General features: G+C 42.4%; 1 protein-coding gene across 16 annotated transcripts in view; it reads left to right on the forward strand.

Moving 5' to 3' along the window:
• Positions 1–21,244, forward strand: part of MBNL2 (muscleblind like splicing regulator 2) — a 165,607-nt gene that overhangs the window by 30,829 nt on the left and 113,534 nt on the right. For 15 of the 16 annotated variants that reach the window (XM_081548857.1, XM_081548860.1, XM_081548858.1 and 12 more), the window contains exon 2: positions 18,641–19,418. In XM_081548857.1, coding sequence (XP_081404983.1) covers positions 19,245–19,418 — 174 coding nt within the window. In that variant the 5' untranslated portion in view covers positions 18,641–19,244. Of the gene's footprint in view, positions 1–18,640; positions 19,419–21,244 lie in introns of those variants that run through there. The other variant, XM_081548872.1, reaches the window with a different exon arrangement.

The raw sequence follows: 21,244 nt of genomic DNA on the forward strand, positions 1-21,244 counted from the left end.
GGATTATCTTTTTTAATCAAATCAACATAGAATTTATTTTGAGGAACAGTACGAGTTTACAAACTAATTTTTTCTTTTCAATTTTTCTAAACCTTTTCCAATACGAATAAGGCATCTTTTCCCATACTTATCTTGGATCCTGAGTTCTTGGTGAACTGGGGTCTCTCTCAAGATACTTTTAGTCAATTTCATTGATTTAGCTATCTATTCCTTCATTAGTAACAAACTGTTTTGATTATTTTAGATTAATAGCATATGTATCCATCTACTAGTGCCAATTCCATGTGCTGTGATTCTTTTTCAGAAATTTCTCTTCTGTCCTCATCTATTTCTTCTTCAGATAAATTTCAAAATCATTTTTAATTTCTTTCCCATAATCATAGTAACCTCTTCCAGCAACAAAAAATCCTTTTAATATTTTATTAAAATCATGCTGAATCTATAATTTTGTAAGATCTAATATTCTTAAATGATAAGAACACTAATCTAGAAATCTCTCTCAATTTTATTCACCTATTACTTTATATGTCCAGATAGTTTGTTAAGTTTTGTATCTGTCAAACATTTTCAGTTAGCATTATTCCCATTTGTTTTACGTAGCTATTATAAATGATATATTTTTCTTTTATGTATTCTACGTGATTATTGCTGTGCTGGAGAACAAGAACACTATTGGTTCCATTTAACTCTATTTAGTTATCTCATTTCTGGCAGCTCAACAGAACTCACTTTTTCCTAGTGAGAATTAAATTTAATTCTCTTGGATTTTCTAGGTATATAATCCTATCATCTGAAGATAATGATAACATTTTCTCTTCTTTTCCAATAGTTATGCCATATATTCCTGTTACATATTAAGGTATCAGCTGCACTGTTTCCTGACTTTTTGAAAATTTTGAACAGCTGATCTTCTGAAACTTCTCAAAAGCAAATAGTTAGTGACAGATGTTTCTCTTTATTGTGTATCCTGCTATGAATGCAGGCTTCCCCAGAGAATTTTCAACTAATAATGCAACCAGCAGTAGATATTTCATCTTGCTAACTGAAAGTTCAGACCCTTACACATCTCATAAATATTAGTTTTGTTGTATTAAAAACACAGTTCAGGCTAGTACATTTAGACTGCACAAAAGTTTCCTACTTTATAGAAAATATAACTGATATATACATTTAAAATAAAGAGAATCATTTTTTTTTTGTTTTGTCCTGTTTATCCATCTATCCATTTATCTACTCAACAGATATTTATTGAATCTTGTAATTAAAGCAAAGAAGTGAAAACTACTCATCCCAACGATAGGGAATCTCAGTTTAGAATTATTAGGGATATACAGTTCTGTTCATAGTAGTGTACCCTCAAAAGTTCATGACTTAATTAAATGATATCAAGTGGAAACATATATAGATATTAAGTTCACATTATATTCTAAAGATTTTCCTTATGAGTTAAAACTTCATGTTTTTGAGATAGAAACACCTCTGACACGTGAGTAAAAGCTACCATCACTTGTAGATCTCGTTCATTTGTTACCAAGGAAATTAAATGTATTCCAAGTTTACTAGTTTTCACTCTCATTAGAAAAAAATCCTTAAGCTAATCCTCCTTTTAAGGAATAATGATGCACAAAAATTTTCTTTTTACAGTTACAATTGTGCTTCTTTTTATACTTATTACAGAAATTATCAGATAGTGTGTTTTTTAGAAGTTTACATTCTAGAAAATGCACTAGATTTTTTTCTTAGGGGTTTTCCAATATTTTTCAAGCATATAGAATTTTGGTTGATAAATGTTGCTGAGTAAGAAGCATTTAGATATCTAGATTAAAATATTGTAACACTGAATCATTTCCAAACCTGTTAACATTTATGATTTCCCTTTGAAAAATAAATCACAATTCACACCTAGAAATCTAAAAAAAAAATCTAAAAAAAAAAATCCAATTTTTGAAGCATGATGGAGGATTTTGTTACATTATGATTGGAAAGGAAGGCATTTAGCAAATATCAGGAGTAAGCAGCTGATGAAAATTTTGGTTATAAAAGTTTAAGATAAAAACTAACATTATTAACTTACTCTAACACTCTTACTCTAACTTATCTCTATAATAGCCTCTGAAAAACATATGCCTCTATTTTGAAAATACTTTTCAGTCTAAACATTTGATTTAAACTTGCATTTTGACTTCTTTTGACCTTAAACCTAGTCCCCCATTCTGTCATGTTTGATTCTTATATGTGTGGGGATATAAAATGATCTGCAATTCCAAGTCTGCTTTTTCATTACCATATTACCCTTAGTCATAATGTAAATTCCTAAGAAAAACAGTTAATTTGATGGGTTTCTTAAAGCAGGATTGGTCTCTTGTCCAAGTGAGCAAATTATAACTGAAATGCGATGGACACTACTTTTCAGTGACATGAACAGTCCAGGTACTTTTGACCGGCTCTGATGTTGTAGTAGATTCATTGGTACATTAGATTGCCCAGCTCCAAAGGTAACACTAAGTCCAGAGTACACCCCCATGATCATTTTAGGCAAGTGAATGGCCTGGAAAAGCATTATTTTCTTTGAGGAGGGTTAGTGATTCAGATGAAATCTTTAGCTGCAATGAACTTTGTGTTCCTACTGTAGTTAACAAACCAAACCCCACTGGATCACAGGTCCCTAAAGATTCCTCTCACTACTAGGCAAGAAACACAATCCCTAGATGTTAAAAAGTAGAAGCAGCAGCCTAGGAGACCCTGTCCTTGAGTATTTCATAAGTTTTTCCATTGAGGCATCATGAGAGCAGAGGAGAGAGGAGCTGGTCTCCGGAGGCTTAGAAGGACTGGCAGAACAGGTCTCCGTGTTTATTTGAAGCCTCCTAACTCGTTTTCTCTGTGTGTGTGTGTTACTTGCTCAGCCGTGTTGACTCTTTGCAACCCGGTGGCCTGTAGCCCACCAGGCTCCTCTGTCCGTGGGATTTTCCAGACAAGAATACTGGAGTTGATAGCCATTCCCTTCTCCAGGGGATCCAGGGATTGAACCTGAGTCTCCTGCACTGCAGGAAGTTTGTTTACCATCTGAGCCACCAGGGAAGCCTGTCTATGTATGTTCTAATATTAAAAAATAACTTTAAATGACTCACCCCTTTTACCCCCAAACTTTTAAAGTAAAATCGATGTTTCCCTAAACTACACTACATGTTTACCTTTGGCCTCATAGCTGCTCACACCCCGGTTTGAAAACCAGTGCTTGGTCGTTTTTTTATGACTGAGTAAACTCACCCCCAAATCTCCTGGCTCACATGTCATGTCACTGTGCAAAAGCTCTTCTGACTCCCAGCCCTACCCATTTTCTGACAATTAGGCAATTAGGCTACTCCCAAAGGGCAGGCAAGTACATTTTAGAGACTCTTTACTTTTTATACTTTTCCACTTTGGATAAAGAGATGCTGGTTGCCCTTTCCTTCTAGAAACTGCCTGGAACCTGATGAACTAGCTGTGTTTTGGGTGGGTAATGAGGAGAGCTGAGCTAATTATCCATAGTTGGTCCGGACACTTGTGCATTCAAACACTCCATCTTCTTTCTGGCGCATGGTAAGCAGAGTGCTTCTCTTTCTGAAAGTCACCCTTGGGTAACCTAAAGCATCCACTTAAGTAAGAGGGCTTCCCAGGTGGTGCTAGCTGTAAAGAAGCCTCCTGCCAATGCAGGAGCCGCAGGAGATGCGGGTTCAATTCCTGGGTCAGGAAGATCCCCTGGAGCAGGGCATGGCAACCCACTCCAGTATTCTTGCCTGGAGAATTCCATGGACTGAGGAGCCTGATGGGCTACATGCAGTCCGTGGGGTTGCAAAGAGTCAGACAGAACTGGAGCGACTTAGCAGCAGCTGCAAGACAAGCGAGAGGGAACCCTTAAAACTGCTGGCCTGGGGACAGGGATCTTTTTTATCAGCTTTCTTTGGACATATCGGAACTACCATTTGAGAAGCTAGATGAGACCTGGGAATAGTTGTTAGCAGAGCTGACGAGGAGTTATAGTGCCAGGCCCAGGGAAGAGCATGGAGCCAGGCTTAATAAATGTTTGCTGCTGCTGAGTCATGCTTCCTGGGAAAAGCGGTGCAGACAGGGTCGTCTCTGGCCAGTGCTGCAGGATTGCCATTGGCCTTCACCGAAGTTTCCAGCATCAGTGGCCATCTTCCCACCATCGCTCAGGAAGGACCCTGGGAATGAAATCCTGACGCTGATGTCCTGCATTAAGTCTTCCAAATGCTTTCATGGACAGCTGATCAGGAGAGTCTTGGTAACAAAGGAATGGGGCAAAGGAAGTCTGCATTTTAAAGGCTGGCTCAAGGGCACGTGGTTGTGTAAGCGGCAATGTCTTTGACTCTCAGTAGCAAACCATCCTTGGTAAACCATCCGTGTCTCCCTTAGATGCACACTGATGTTCAATCCTGAGAAAGACATTCTGATTGCTGCCAGGAAGACCCATTGCAATCAGCAAAACCCCATTTACGTCTACACATAAAGTTTTATTGTCATCATAAAAATTATTTCCAATTTCATCTCTGTTAGAAAGAGACTGCATTAGGAAAATAATATTTTAATTGTAAAAGCTTTACTTCGTGGTCAAGTTGCTTTTTTATACATAGTGTTAATGACCAAAAAAAAAAAAAAAGATTTTGGGTACTGGAATAGGCAAAGACTGTTAAGTGGGTAGTCATGGGATGATCTGCTATCAGAGAAGGTGTTATTCAGACTCCATCTTTTTTTTTCCTCTCTCTTATTTTATCTTGTCACATTTGGTTTGATTCAAAGCCATTGCTTCTCTTTGAGAAGGAGGTCAGACTGGTTTCAGGAATAACCAGCGTTAGAAGAGCAATTGAAGCATGCACATGGGAATGCAGGTGATAAAAATCATTTTGAAAAATAATGAACAGGTAACTTGAGAACTTGTCGTGAGGGTGGTATCACAGGTTATACCAGGTTATTAATTTTCCGACTCAGCAGTACACCTCTTAAAAAAAACACTTAAAGGAAAATGGATCGGTTTTGGGAAGAAATGCAATGGTCAGAGGAGAACTGAGGAGCTGAGGGAAGTCCACAGGTTGGGTAGACCTGGGAAAGCAAAACTACTTACATTTAAATAAAAATTGTATGTCTGAAAAGTAATGTGCAAAATATGTAGTTAAGAGACCAATGTTTAGTGTTCATACATTGAAATAGATGCCTAAGGAGTTCTTGATTCACCTACAAAATACCAAAGCACCCACCCTGTCTGGTGTTTGCTTGCTCGTTTGTCGAATGACTGAGCGACCGCCACATCGACGAGGGAGCACGGAGCCAGCGCAAGGTGTGGTCCTAAGGTTTGGCAGTTTGCTCCTCCATTCCCAGGAAGGCAGGAGAGCCTTCGTCCGTTCCTCAGTCTCCCCTTCCATAAAATGGGAAGAAGCACGTTTGCCACCCTAGAAGTTGCCCGTGACTGGGAGCAGTTCAGCATGTGACCCGTTTTTTCCTCTCCCCGTTTCCTTGTGGCACTCCTCCGAGTGGTGGCCCGCTGTTGCCATGGTGACACAGCACAAAGTGACGTTGCTTGGAAATAATGACAACTGGCGGCAGCCGGGAAGCAGAGCCACAGTGGTGATTAGCCTCCAAGGAGTGCCCTGTCTGGGCGGAGCTCAGCAAAAGAAGGAAGGATGGGTTTAACAAGTCGTGAGCCGACGCCACCTCCCTCCAGCAATTAGCAGTTGTCATCCCTGATAATGCTCGGCCTCAGTGTGCCGGACGTTTTTATAGAATATCCCTTTGGTTGCCAGATTTGCCCATTTTTTTGTATTACTCAGAACCCCAGGTTGTAAGCACGGTATTTGTTGTCCATTTCGATTCTAGCAGTTAGCTCAGTTTCCTGAAAGATAAGAGGAGCTGTTGACTCCCACTGTCTTTTGTCGCCTGCTTTGTGCTTGGGACTTGAGTCACGCCTTGTCAATGGCGACTTTAAAAAGTGTGGCAGGAAATTGATTTTTTTTTTTTAACTTCTAGGGTGAGTGAAATGACAACAAAATTAAAATCTTATTTGAATAGATTGATCTCTTCCTGATCCTGAATTCCTGGGTTCGGTTTTTCAGCTGCAGTCAAATGGTGCTCTGTAGGGAAACGTTTTGGGGGGTTAAATAGTAATGAGATACCATCACCTGCATGCCTGACCCTGCTGGTATCTTTCCCACAGGGCTCAAAAAAATAAGTAGCATTCTGCATCCTTCTGGGGCCTTCTGAACCCTGGGAACATCCAATCCAGACACCCACTGCGTCTGGTTCTGTGATTGTATTCCCCGAAGTTAGTGGGATGTGACTGAAAGTGAAAAGAAGTTGGTGGGCTGGGAGGATTTTCCCAGCAGAACCTCCCTGAGATGTATGCAACACTGGCTTGCAAATATCAAGAGGAATGGGCACCTGGCAATGGCCGTCACCTAAGGGGAGCAGGGCAGAGAGAAATCTACTCTCTCTAGTTTGCCTTCAGAGATGCGTTTACGCCCAGGGTGTCCTGTGTTGATGGTTCCTGTGTGTGTGCAAAGTTGCCTTAGTTGTGTCCAACTCTTTGCGACTCCATGGACTGTAGCCCGCTAGGCTCCTCTGTCCATGGGATTCTCTAGGTAAGAATACTGGAGTGGGTTGCCATGCCCTCCTCTAGAGGATCTTCCCTACACAAGGATCAAACCTGTGTCCCTTAAGCGTCTCTTTCACTTTACATTGTGCTTCTTTACCACAAGCACTACCTGGGAAGCACCATGTGGCTCAAAAACTGGGCCTTCACTTGCTGGAAATACCAGGGTCTCTTGGAGCCCAGTCTTACCAAGAAATAAATTCACTTCCACTTTAAGCAATCTTTTTTTTTTTTTTGGCTGAGAGCCTTCAGGAACCAGTAGTGGTCCCATTCAGAAAGTTCCAGACCCCTCCTTGAGGTCTGAGAGCAGAGCAGTTCCCACCAACACACCATGAAGACAGGGCTGGGGGTGTCGCTGAGTTCCTGGGGCATGGTAGCACTCTACATGCTGTTCTGAAGAGAAAACATGAAGAAGAACTAAACCTCTGGGGTCCCGAGACCTAGATCTGTGTGCTTTCTGTGGCCTAGGGCTGCAGTGTTTAACACCTGCTCCTTCCTGGGTGCTGAGTACAGAGCCCGCACAGAGCCCCCTTGAATCTGAACTCTGGTGCAGGAACATAACGAGCTCCCCAAAGACCCTCCCTTCCCCTCCATTCTCCCCTTCCTACCTCCCCCACCCCCCACCAACACACACACACACGCCATTGCTCCTGTTAGATCCCTGGGCTCAAACGGCTGGCTAACAAATCTAGGCCAAACCCAGCCGAGCTGATAAGACTTCCAGAAGAGGTCCTAAAAATACATTTCTCCTTAAATCAGCCTTGCCAATCACTGTGCAATCACAGAACGTTAAGGGCAGAAGTGGCCTTAGAAATTGTTGCGCCCTCTCGATTTTAAAGCTAAGAAATCAGAGTCCCAGAGAGCTAACAGCGAGAACAACAATGGCTGAGGGATGTTTCAAATCACTCATGAAGATGGAACAAAGCAAACCATACAGGCGGTACAAACTGCGAGCTGCGTAGTATGTTCTTTTTACTTATTTGTCTATTCAGCCTTTCACTTATTCAGCAAATATTTATTGTGTACTTGCCCTGTCCTGAAGTTTTGATGTTGCCCTAGATGGCAGGGATACAGACAGACGCTGCCCTCAGAGACATCACATTGTGCTTAGGGGAGAGCTTGAGCAGATAGGTAAGTAAATATGTTGAGTGTCAGACAACGAACAGGACTTTGGAGGGGAATAAAGCAGGGTGAGCTGGAGTGAGAGGGTAGGACTGATGCAGTATCACATCAGGAACTTGGCAGCATCCTGTCTCTGCTCCTGCTCTCTGGTTGCCGAGGGCAGGTGGGGAAATCATGTATTTCAGAACAAGTTCACGCAGTCGCACTGAAGTGGTGCTTCTTGGGCCGTTTGACACCTTTGGCTTTATCTCTCTGCCCTCAGGGGACATCTCCAGGCCCACCTCAGCCTGTCTCAGCCTGTCCCACATCTCTTCCCAGACTGAGATATAGGGGCCACGGCAAGAACTACCCCATTCCATCTCCCTGCCCTCCAACTGGAGACCAGCCTGCTGCCCTTGCTCCCCGCTTCTGTTTGCCCCAGTCTCAGAGCCCCCCAGCCCACCCTGGCCAGTGCCCGAGTCTCTCCTTCTCCTTTGGGTGCCTCTTCTGACCCACACCCCCATCCTGCTGTTTTCCCATGCTCCCGTTGTGTTTCTTCTCCTTCCACTCAGAAGAGTAAGGAAGTGGGGGAAAGTGATGGAGAAGCAGGTTCTTGCCTCTCTCCTGGGGCTCCACAAAGGGCGGCCTTACGATGCTGTGAGCAGATCTCAGATTCACAAAGGTCGCTTCCCCAGGAGCCCACAGGTAATCAAGGGCCATCTGCCTGCTGAGCACCAGAGTTCAGAACTCTGCTGGCTACTCCATGATGTTCTTGCAGCCCCAGGTAGTCTGGGGAGCCCCAGACACTGAGCACCTCATTTCCCAGCACCCACCTCCCCCGTGCTAAACTGCCACCTGCAGAGTCAGCAGTGATCTCGGGGCACTGAACATTTTTGACTGCTCAGTCCCCCCTGAAACTCTGCATGTCTCTCCCAGCACCTGGATGTCACACTATTCAGAAAACCCTTTGTTTCATATTACTCTTTTCCTCTGGTTTCACCTGCTCCTCTGCTTTCTGTCACCTCTAAATAACTGAACAAAGTGTCTTTGACCCTGTCCAAATCTTTCTTTTTTCTCTCCTACATATATGCGTGCGCTAAGTTGGTTCAGTCATGTCCGACTCTTTGCGACCTCATGGACTGTAGCCCACCAGGCTCCTCTGTCCATGGGGTTCTCCAGGCAAGAATACTGGAGTGGGTAGCCATTCCCTCCTGAAGGGGATCTTCCCAACCCAGGGATCTTCCTCTGTCTCCTGTATTGGCAGGCAGATTCTTTCCCACTGGTAAAACTTTGGGCCTGAATTGTTCCTTTTCTCCCGGACCCTTGCTAGAATCACCAACCAACTTCACCACCTGTGAGCTCTAATTCTAATGCATCCTAGGTGATCCTCCAGCTGGGGACTTGTCTAGATCTCAAGCGCTCCCCAATATCTACATTACTAATGATCTTGATATTTTATAACAGAGTCTACTTACTCAGACTTACTCAGCACTATCATCAGTGGAGATAGCACTGCCCCCTATAGAGAACCTTGAAAATTTAAAGGAGCGTTTTTCCCTCATTGTCCTAATGACCAGGCAACATCTCTGGAATGTAATGGGTGGAAGTAATGGATTTTGACATCTTGCAATGGATATGACTCTGTGGGAGTGAAAAACTAGTCTGTAACTAGTGAGTGCTGAGTGTACAGCTGGACATTCACATAAGTAAAAATGCTATTCTGGGCAGTCTGGGTCAAGATCTTAACTCTGTTTCACATATTTGCATGAGTGTTTTTTTTCTAATTGATTTTTTATTTTTTGGACAGTCGGTAGAACTGAATTTTTTGAGAATGCAACTATGTAAATTAAGGCAAGATTGTTCTTTAACTTGTTAGGAATTTTGTCAGGAATTGTTTGGCATTCTGAAAAGCCACATCACCTGTCACACCTACGTAAGTTTGCATTTGTGCCTATCACACAAGATAAGTCGTGGATATCCACCACTTCATTCTGTCTTCTAATATCCTTGTGCCTAAGCTTGGACATTCTAAAACACACATTTTATAAACAGCTTTGTTGTTGTTCAGTCGCTAAGTCGTGTCCAACTCTTTGAGGCTCCGTGGACTATAGCATGCTAGGCTCCTCTGTCCTCCACTGTCTCCTGGATTCTGCTCAAATTCGTGTCCTTTGAGTCAGTGATGCTATCTAACCATTTCATCCTCTGTGGTCCCCTTCTCCTTTAACCATTTCATCCTCTGTGGCCCCCTTCTCCTTTTGCCTTCAATCTTTCCCAGCATCAGAGTCTTTTCCAATGAGTCAGCTCCTTGAATTAGGTGGCCAAAGTACTGGAGCATCAGCTTCAGCATCAGTCTTTCCAGTGAATGTTCAGAGTTGATTTCCTTTAGGATTGACTGGTTTGATCTTCTTGAAATCCAAGGGACTCTCAAGAATCTTCTCTACTTCCTTTGATATTTAGCTATATTTCAGTTATGACAATATTGATTTTTCTTAAATGTGTGTATGTTGGCTAGATTATGTATGATTTTCATCTGTTGGTAGTAAAAGTTATGTTACAAAAATTTTGTTCAAAAGGGGTCAATGGCATTTGTACATGTACAGGCAGATGAACGAGGCATTAGGCTGGTGATGACAGAAAGAGAGAGAAAAGGAAAAGGGTCAAGTGAAAAGCAGTCCTGGCCACCAGAGGCAGGAAATGGAAGTTCTGACGAAGGATTCCCTGGCTTTCAGGCATAGATGGCTTGATAATTAAACTGACTGCACCCACTGGGTCCTGGACTTCCAGGAAACTGGTAAGTGCTGTTAATCTTAACTGGTATCTAATACAATTGCTTTTATTCTAATAAGAGTGGCTCCTAACTGAATTATAAATGTTTAGATAGAACACACAGGCACAGCAAAAAACCATAATTTGAATACAAATATGTGTTGAATCTGTTCTATCTAGCTATAGTTTCAGGAGTATATTTAGAAATCTCTCATCTTCTAACGGAAGAGGGGATTTCTCTCTCTGTCCATTCCTGGAAATGACAATGAAAATGGGCTAGAAGTTTTTGTGCAGGAAAAGGAGCTCTGGATTTTATGAAGTTTTCACTTGTACTGTAAGTGAATACTGTAAGAGGAAACTTTTTAGTGGGGGAATTTCTCCTTTTATTTCTGTTATCATGAAACGTTGGCTTATCTGACTTACTTCATGACCTTGGGTGCCCCAGTGTTTAATTTCCCCCATAGAAGTGGATTTGAAAGTATGTTCAAAAGAACAAGTATCATATGAAATGAAGACATCACTGGTAGCCCAGGTTCTTTCCCTGCTTAGAATGAACGAGGGTTTGGAGTTAGTTTTTGAAGACCATCCATCAAAGGGTTGTCTAACATTCTCTGAAGGACTTCATACTTTGTACCACCTTCATGGAAAGAGGCTCTACTTTCTTTAAGCTACAGTTCATTTGCTTTGCAAAAATGTATAACAGTGAATAGGAGTCATTTCCACCGGTGTGTGTGTATCTGTGTATGTACAAACACAGATGTAAGGCAAGTTGATGTCTTATCTAGCGCTGATAAGGGTTAGACACCAAATAGAGAGTCGTTAAAATATACTAATTATACTTTGGTTGCAGTACATCCTTTTATGGTTTACTGCTGAGGCACCTGGGAAGCCACATTATACTGCTAATTATATTTTGGTTACAGTACATCCATTTATGGTTTACGCATTGGTTGGACAAAGAGTTCATTTGATGTTAATGGAAAAACCCAAATGAACTTTTTGGCCAGTCCAGTGTTTTCAATCCTCATGATTCCAAACAAGGAAACCAAAGCTCAGAGAGCTTAGGTGACATTTCACAGCTATTCAGAGAAGCAGAGGAGCAACTGACTGGAATCCAGGGTAGAAAATTTCATTCTTACCCATGTGTGTGTTCAGTGACTAAGTCACTAAGTCATCCCCAACTGTGACTTCATGGATTGCAGCATGCCAGGCTGCCCTGCCCTTCACTGTCTCCTGGAGTTTGCTCAGCTTTATGTCCACTGAGTCAGTGATGTTATACAACCATCTCATTCTCTGCCGTCCCCTTCTCCTCCTGCCTTCAATCTTTCCCAGCATCAGAGTCTTTTCCAGTGAGTCAGCTCTTCACATCAGGTGGCCAAAATATTAGAGCTTCAGCTTCAGCATCAGTCCCTCCAGGGAATAGTCAGGGTTGCTTCCCTTTAGGATTGACTGGTTCTTACCCATAATCTGTGCCAGAATTTCAAAGCACGATTTCATTTACATTTCCAATATATTTTTTAAAAGTCTTAAAGGTGTCTAGAAACAAAAATCTTTTTAAGGACAATCACTTTGGCTGCTGCCTTCACTCTTTTTCTTGGAAAAGTCTGCAAGGTTCTGTACGGCTTTGGCAGTTGGGACCGCAATGGTTTCTGTGTTCTTATTGGTCGTCTATGGTTCCTGTGGGAAGGGACCTCTTCTCAGGGGCTGTGATTAGGGCGGGATTACACCCACTCCTGGAGGTCAAGTGGCTCTTAGCCCAGTGCTTCGGATGGCGCTGCCCTGGGTCCCTCTTCAGCCTGGGCGTCTTCATTTCCCACTCAGGATGCGCTGAGTCAAGGACCAAGGGAGCGCACACGTGGAGAGCTATTTTAAATTAAGCTCCAGAAATAGAGGTGGGGATGTTCAGATTTCAAGCCACTCACAGGAAGGAGAAAAAAAAAAAGTCATTCTTTTAAATGATGTATTTTAAGAATTTAAAGATTAAAAATAGGAAATCCTCAAGATTTTCTCCACATTAAAATTTAGGAAACTCTGGGAGACATGGTTTCTTTATTGTAATTAGATTTATGCAAAATAAAATTAAAGGCGTCCCATAAATTACTTAATGGATAATGAGTCCTTGACTGTCTCACTCAGAAATCGGTTTGTTTTGCAAGGATCCTTTAATCAGCTCCCTAGGAGGCCGTTGTCTGGCAGACAGCTGAAATACCTTAGATGACCAGGAGCCGGCTGGAGGGGTTGTGTGCCGCACAACTATTTTCCTTAAGGCGGTCTTAACGTTTTGATCAATCTCAGGCTCAAGATCGGACATGATGAATGTGCTTCCCTTCAGAAATGTGCAAACTGGCTACAAAGCGTTGGTGAGGCGAGGACACCTGGGCTTGTCTGAGGGATGTGGCCTGGGGGGAGTTCGCCAGGGTCGGGGAGGAAAGGACCTAAACTCTCCCCGTGACATCATGACATCACAGAGTGGCTATAATAAGCCAACGTGAGCAGCGAATTCTTGCCTACAGTCAAAAGTCACAGCTTTCTGAAAAATCTAACACCTACAGGAGTTTTCAATATGTTTTGAAAAATGAAGTGTCATGTAAGTGAAGACCCTAAAAAAGCTTGGGATTCTTTGGTGCCATTGAACAGCAAGTCCACTGGCATTTCAGGAAATACTACAGAACCTCCTTTCCGTATCCTTGAACTTCAGTCTTGCCTTTCCTTTGAAGATGAGTCCAGCAGTGATGCTCCATGTTCGTCACGTCTGGTGCTGTCTAGAGAAGGTAGCCCCTCTGTAAAGAGTTCGGGCCTTATGGGACTTGGGACCTGGCTGTTGGTCACCAAGGACCGCCAGCGCCCTAAGAAGGCCCTCTCTCAGACAAGGGTCCTGGAAACAAAGCTCTGTTTATCCCCACCAAAGGCCTGCTTCATCCTGAACAAAATCCGCAAGCTATGAGATAGTCTATTTTTCAAATTCTCATAGAATCACATCTTATCTGGGGCAAATCTCCCAGGTGTTTTCTGTGTCATCTGGTTTTATTTTGTTTTGACTGATCAGAAACACAGCCGCTGGGAGAAGTCCTCAGCCAGCCCTCCTGCAATTGTTGGTGTGGGAATCAGTGACCCCAGGACCCGCCCATCAACTAAGGGCAGACATCCAGGTTCCCCCAGAACCCAGAGGATGCCAGGCACCCAGGAGGATGGCAAGAAATGCTTACCCTGGCGGTTCTCCAACTTGAGAGCGCTTCAGAGTTAGTCCCGAAAGGCTGGTTAAAACACAGATTGGTGGGCCCCATACCCAGGACTTCTGATCCAGGACCTCCGGGCTGAGACCCAAGGATCTGCATTTCTAGCAAGTTCCCAGAGGCTGCTGGGACTGCTGGCCCATGTCCGTTGGGCTGAGGATTCAGGGTTTTGAAGCTCAAATAATTTATCCCTGGGGCATCTTCTCACCTTCACCCTCAACTTACTTGGCAGCAGCAGGGTAAGCCCGTGGCACTTGCTGGAATTTCCTACAGGATAATACTGACATTCTCTATTCAGAGCCTTACTCCTTTAGGTTAGACTTTGGTCCATGTGTTAGTCATTCAGTCACGTCCGACTCTTTGTGACCCCACGGACTATAGCCCGCCATGCTCCTCAGTCCATGGAGTTCTCCAGGCAAGAATACTGGAGTGGGTTGCCATGCCCTTCTCCAGGTGGTCTTCCAGACCCAGGGATCAAACCCAGGTCTCCTGCGTTGAGGGAAGACTCCTTACTGTCAGCCACCAGGGGAGCCCAACTTTGGTCCATATTAAAGTGTAAATGGACCAGGAGTTTATTTGACAAACATTCGTTGAGCATATTCTATATGCCAGGCACTGAATTGGACTCTGGGAATTTGAAAATAGTAGTCTGTTGTCTTCAGACGGAAATGCAGGAGACCTGGGTTCGATCCCTGGGTTGGGAAGATCCCCTGGAGAAGGGCATGGCAACCCACTCCAGTATTCTGGCCTGGAGAATTCCATGGACAGAGGAGCCTGGCGGGCTATATAGTCCATGGGGTCGCAAAGAAACAGGACTGAAGCGACTGAGCACACATGCGCGCCTTCTCCACACAGAAGCATTTTAACAGGGCCCGCTCTGGGCAGATGAACTGGAAGATGCCACCCCGCCCCCCTTTCCCCTCACCCAGGGCGCTGGGAGCTCAGTCCAGAGCCGTGCTCTCACCAAGCCCTCAAGCCACCTAGGTTCCCTGTCACTGCGACACCCAGGGTGACTGCTGGGCCCTGAAAGTGTCTCATTCAGTTCTGGGTTAGCAGCAGCTGGAGGAAGACAGCAGGCTCAAGCCTTTGTAGTGACACCGTGGGATCTGTGCTTGGGGGAACCTTCTCTGGGGGTTCCCTGCGGCGGCAGTCTGTAGGCGACCTGAGAAACGAGGGGCGCCCTGGATACGCGGCCCCAGACGAGCGCCCCCTGCAGGCAGTTCTGTGATCTCCACGGCACTGTCTTCTCTCAGAAGCTACGCCTGGAGCAGATCCACCCCAGGCACGACCCGGGTGGTTGATAGAAAACCCCTGCAGAGAGGAAGCTTGGGAATGGATTTCTTCAATAAATATTGATAGAGCAGCTTCACCTTTCATCAGCTTGCATTGGTCAGCACTTTACTGTTCACAGAGTGTCTCTATGTTTCTTTTGTAATCAGTCTTTCATGACAGCAACCATGTAAAGTAAGTAGGGACTACCAACATTTTACAGAGGAAGAAATTTTCACAGAGAAAATTGACTTACCCAAGGTCAAGCGAAGGAGCCTTGGCAATATAAGGACTAGAAGCTTGCTCTTAAGGCAGGGTACTTTTCACCATTCCAGAAAATTCTGTGGCTAATAGAAAAAATGCAAAAGCCCTTACGACATCAGTAGAACTATAATGCAAACTACATATATAATTCTGAATTTTTTTGGAGAGGAGTTAAAAGGAAGCAAGTGAGTTTAATTTTAATAATAATAATATTTAACCTAATTTGTTAATAATATTATCAATTCACCATGTAGTAAATATGAAACAATATTGAGATTTTTCATGTTCTTTTTTTTCATACTAAAAGTACTTGAAATTGGTGTGTATTTTATACTTGGGCTTCCCAGGTGACTCAGTGGTAAAGAATCTGCCTGCAATGCAGGAGTTCGAGTCCAGATTCAGTCCCTGGGTGGGGAATATCCCCTGGAGGAAGAAATGGCAACCCTCTCCAGTATTTTTGCCTGGGAAATCCCATGGGCAATTTTATACTTAGAATGCATCTCAATTAGGATGCTGAATTTTTGTTGGAAAGATTAATACTTGATCTGTATTTAGATTCCGTGAAATTTACAACTGAAAAGTAGATTCATAGTTGGTCTGAGCATACTGAAAAGTTTTCCAATAAGCATACTGAGGATCAATTTTAAGTTAAATTTACATTAAGAAGAAATAAAAAATTTAAATTTAGCTCCTCAGTGGCAGTAGCCACATCTCAAGTGTTCCATAGCCATCTGTAGCTAGTGACTTCTGTATTGAAGAGCGAAGCCCTAACAAGTAACCCTGCCTCACTGGAGCCTCCAGTCTGGTAGACTCGGTATGTAATTTGCTCCGTGTGTTAGGATAGTTGAGTCCTGTGCCTTGGTCACCATATTAATCATCCTCACCCATCACTGCCCATCTTCTTCGGTGGGCTCCCCTGACCTGATTTAAATTTGCTCTCAGTTCCTCATTCCCAGAGCTGCTGGCTGTACCCATTCCTGAAGAGGGAGGTTGCAATGGCCCGAGGGAGGCGGTATCTTTGATAATAGTAGTTCCAGAACTTTTAGGATTGAAACAGAACAAGCTGGGAGAAAGAGCTGATTCACCAACAGTTAGGATAGCAGTATATTTAGCTGCAATCTGATGCACTTTCTGGAACATCTTTGACTTACACTGGACTGGCCGTCAGAAACTTGGCTCCTCTGTTTTTAAAAGCAAGTTCATCATGATAGAGTCTGATGATTTAAATTCCGATTGGATTTTTACAGTAGTAGAAATGGCACTCTGGTTCTCCCAGGGTGGTGGGTGGAAGCAGGGAACTGTCTTCTTATCTAAAAGTAGTGAAAGTGTACCCCATTCACTGGACTGGATTAAGAGCATTGTTCCGGTGTGGTTTTCAGGAATACTTGAGTAATTATTCATTTGCCCTCTGTGCTTGAATACATATTTGCCTGTTTCTTTTCCTACACGTGAAGGATTGGCCAAGACTGTACGGCTTTGAGGAAGAGAATCCATCTCCTGCATCTTTGTTGTTCTGTGACCCCGGTAAACCCAGGTCTTTAGGACCCAGGGACGCTGTAAAATATTTTGCAAGTATAAACTCCACGTGTCCAGCCCCTCACTGTGTCTCCAACATTATTGGCACCGCAGCTCCGCTGAACACACCAGCAGAAATGTTTCCTTGTCCCTCACTTCACTCGTCCTTTGTTCTCATGGGGGTTAGAGGTGGGGGTTGAGTTAAGAGTGCAGGTCCAGGCTGGTCGGTGAAACCTGACCTAGAGTCAGCTTGGTTATTAAACTCATCTTCTTAAACTCTTGAAGTTAAGATGGTTGAATGTTAGCTTCTGGGAACGCAGTGCTGCCAAACAGACAAGCAGGAACCTGTCAGACCCCTCAAATATTTCACAATTGGAAGTTAGGAATGTGTCACAGCTTCCCAGGTTGCTGATGTCCTTCAATGCAGATACAGTTGTATCTCATTCAAACACTTCTACTGACAAGTAAGAGAAGGATTGTGATGCAGAAGCATTCCCCCTGTCCCAGGAGATGTCCCACTAAATATTAATAAACAATTCACAATCACATAAGCTTCTTAGATGCCACTGCAGGTCCTCCCCCCATCAGAGACTCATTCAAGGCTGAAAAAAGCCCTGTTGCAGGTAAGCCTTGTTCAGCTTGGTTTACCTGGAGTTAACTAAACCCAATTTATGGTCAGACCTACTTTTTCAGGGAACACTTGTGAACCACTCAAGGATTATTGCTCTCTGAGCTTATATGGTACATGATGATTTTAAATAACCTACTTCCAGCCTCCATTAAGTTTTTAGTTATAAATTTTTTAAAAGGACATCAAGGCTAACTAAGGTAGCCTGTGGCATACTCAATATATGAAAATGACCAACTTCTGTTATTTAGTCTTTCATTCATGCTGCACTGAATATTAATTTTTTTAATGTTTTTATAATTTCATAATCCTTAGAGATATTAAAAGAAGCTAAATGGGATGATTTTAGAAATCTGAATTGATCAGTCATATTTTTGTTGTAGATCTGTGATTCAACTCCAGCATTCTGCAGAACCGAACATTTTTAAGTTGTGACTCTGTTAAAAACTAAACTGCACTCAAGTAAAATGAACTCGCATTCATTCACTTAGTCAGTGAGTCAGTCGTCAGCTAAATTGCTCGATAAATATTTTTTGAGGACCTAATAGCCCTAATCTAAGGCACTAGGGAAACGGAAATGAAAAATACGAACAGTGAAGAAAGCAACATTACCATCAACCAAGTATTAAAAGTAGAGGGAAAGTGTGAGAGATCTGAGAATAATATCAGGAGGGGTATACCTATCCCTCTCTAAGCTCAAACCTCTGTAAACTAGAAAGGACGTATAGGGTGAGGACTGCACACTTCATCCAGAATGACAATATGCTTATTATATAGGAGAGACACATCCAAAATAATTGTTTATAGCATTTTCAACAATAAAATCAATGGTCTAAATGTGAAATTAATTGGAAGCCACGGTTCTAATACACTGTTTTGGCGATTAAGCACATTAGATTGAATTGTCTCAGAATGCCTAATTATTGTGTCTGCCACACTCATCTGTTTGAGTCATCCCTAATTTTTGGACTGCTGCCTGGATCATTTCTGCAATCCGGTTGCAGTTTCGTATTCTTTTCTCTCTCTCTTTTAATGCATAACTTCTCCTACTATATTCAAAGCTCAAAGCTCTAAACTGCACTTTTGCAAATTCAAGAGAAGAGCTAAATAGTTTGTTCAAGTGTTGATTCCATTGAGTTGGGGTGTAAGTTGATTTTTTTTTTAATTGAGAAATGTTTTATAGTATAGGACAGTTGGTTCACCACTTATATTTATGTTTTGCAGCTTCAAGATTTAAAAGTGCCTGTGTGAAGTCACTTTTGCTGGAAACCACAGTCCGGGAGTTTTTTGTTCAAATCTTGTTTTTCTGTCAAATATACATTACCCTGACCTTACCAGTGGATGAAGATACCTCAACTGTCTGACTTTGCCAATTGCTTGATTTCAGAATTTTAAACGGTGGAAGGAAAAAGAAATCCTGCTAAGATCTGAACATCTCAGTGGCTTATTTTCCAGCATCGTCAATAGCTGTGAGTGTCAGGACTAAATATTCTCCCAAGGAGTGCCATGATATTGAGGTCACTTTATTAAAAACAATTGTGTCTGCGAAACGATCAGGAGCCTCGGACGTTTGCAGTCAGAGATGACACTGAGCACGCTTTTATTGCGGCCCGCAGTCTTCGAGTGGGGCATATTGATTGATGAGTGACTGCCTGCCGATAAATTCTCTCCTCACTCCGTTTCCTGGATTGGACTTCATTAAGCAATTTATCACTTACCTTCAGACTTACATGTGGGATTTTTCACAACAATAGTTTTGGAATCATTGGAACTTGGACTGATTTCATCATTTAACAGGGAGGAACAGGATCCCAGTTATTTTCTCATCATGGCTTTGAATGTTGCCCCCGTCAGAGACACAAAATGGCTGACGTTAGAGGTTTGCAGACAGTTCCAGAGAGGAACCTGCTCCCGCTCTGATGAGGAATGCAAATTCGCTCACCCCCCCAAAAGCTGCCAGGTTGAAAATGGAAGAGTAATTGCCTGCTTCGATTCCCTAAAGGTAAGAGAATGCGTTTTTAGGTGGTCACATCAATGCCACATTGGACTGTCAAATGGAATGCTTTTCATTGTACTTCTACCAAAGTCTAACAATCGATTTTCAATCCTGTTTTTCTTATTTGTGGTGATTATTGGGAGATTTGCACTCAGATCTTTTTCATGTCAGGCATATATAAATTTTTTACAGATCTATGTTTAAATGAAAAATACATGATGGTATATTTTTGGTCTGGCGTGACATCCATGTACTCAAGAGTTTTAAATCAAAGTCTGGCTTGTGACAACTGAAGATAAATATTTTATTAACGTTTGATCTTCTGGAGGTTATATAAAGGTGAAGACATTGAATGTGTCACTTTTATGTGCCAGGTACTCTGATTCTCCTCTTGAAGAATTTCTACTCTTGTGGCTTTCTTTCTTGACCAAGGGCTTCCTAAAATACTTCTTAAGAGGTTTTTCACTCTCTTTGGAAATTTTCCATGGCTAACAGGAACTATTAAATACATACTCAGTACTCCTTGAGAACCTACCATGTGTAGGTTAACACATAGCACATCAGGAAAGAAATAAATGTGCTTCAAGTTGGTATCCTTGATGAGCCCAGTGTCTGGTAGGGAAAATACAACAAATGGCTACAATGCAAGACAGAAAGGGTGTGTGCCTAGTCACTCAGTCGTGTCCGACTCTTTTCGACCCCATGGACTGTAGCCCACCAGGCTCCTCTGTCCATGGCGATTCTCCAGGAAAGAATACTGGAGTGGGTTGCCATGCCGTCCTCCAGGGGATCTCCCCAACCCAGGGATCAAACTCAGGTCTCCCACATTGCAGGCAGGTTCTTTAACATCTGATCCACTAGAGAAGCCCAAGACAGAAAGGGGCATGTGCCCTAAGAGAAGGATAGAAAGCAGACTTCTATGATAGAAAGCAGATTCAGAGAAGGGAGAGCTGGCTTCCAGCTGATTGTTTCAGAAATGTTTTTGGAGGGTGTGGCACCTGAGTTGTATACCAAGTTGGGTGGAGATTAGACTTCAAGAAATGGGAGAATTATAGTGAAAGATCTCATTGAAGAAAATGGGGATGACTTAACCCGTAATTCTTTGAGGTGGATTTTTCCCTAAAATTATGGATCCTATCAATCTCTGACTGTCTAGGATAGTTCTAATATAGTCGTGATATTGTTTTCAATGATATAGGTAAGATACATAGCTAAAAAAATAGAGCTTAAATTCTACATCTCTGAAAAACTTCATATAAATAAGCTTGCCAAACAATAAAAAAAAAAAAGTTGATCCATGCTCTTGATATATAATTTGGGAAATCATAGTGCTATGAGTTTACAAAATAGTGACCTTAGCCTATTTGGGGTTATTGAAGGGACTGGATATGTTTCTTGCAAAAATTTCTTCTTAAAGTAAAAAAAGAAACTATGTCTTATTTGACTTACAGATGAAAATTGAAATATAAGACTTCAAATCATATTTTAATGGGAAAATTTAGTCTATACTAAAAGCAGAACGTATTTATAGCTCAATAGAATCAAGATTAAAATTTGAAAAAATTAGATATGCAGTTTACCTCAATAACTACCCCTCTTCCTCTTTTCATCCTTTTTTGTATCTCTCAAAGCTTATTAGTTTAGACTTTAAAATTATAACTCATTTTGTCTACATAGAATTGAATAGATGGGTGATAAATCAGAATTCATATAGACTGTAACAGCATGAGCACATTTTAATAGTAGTATGTATTTTGCTTGTAGTCAAAAAAGTAAGTAAAGTGTGTATTCACTTCTGTGATTATCACAAATGACAGCATTCACTGTAAAAA

Source organism: Giraffa tippelskirchi, chromosome 12 (assembly GCF_054371585.1).
Source record: "Giraffa tippelskirchi isolate mGirTip1 chromosome 12, T2T-mGirTip1v1.2.pri, whole genome shotgun sequence".
Taxonomy (NCBI): domain Eukaryota; kingdom Metazoa; phylum Chordata; class Mammalia; order Artiodactyla; family Giraffidae; genus Giraffa; species Giraffa tippelskirchi.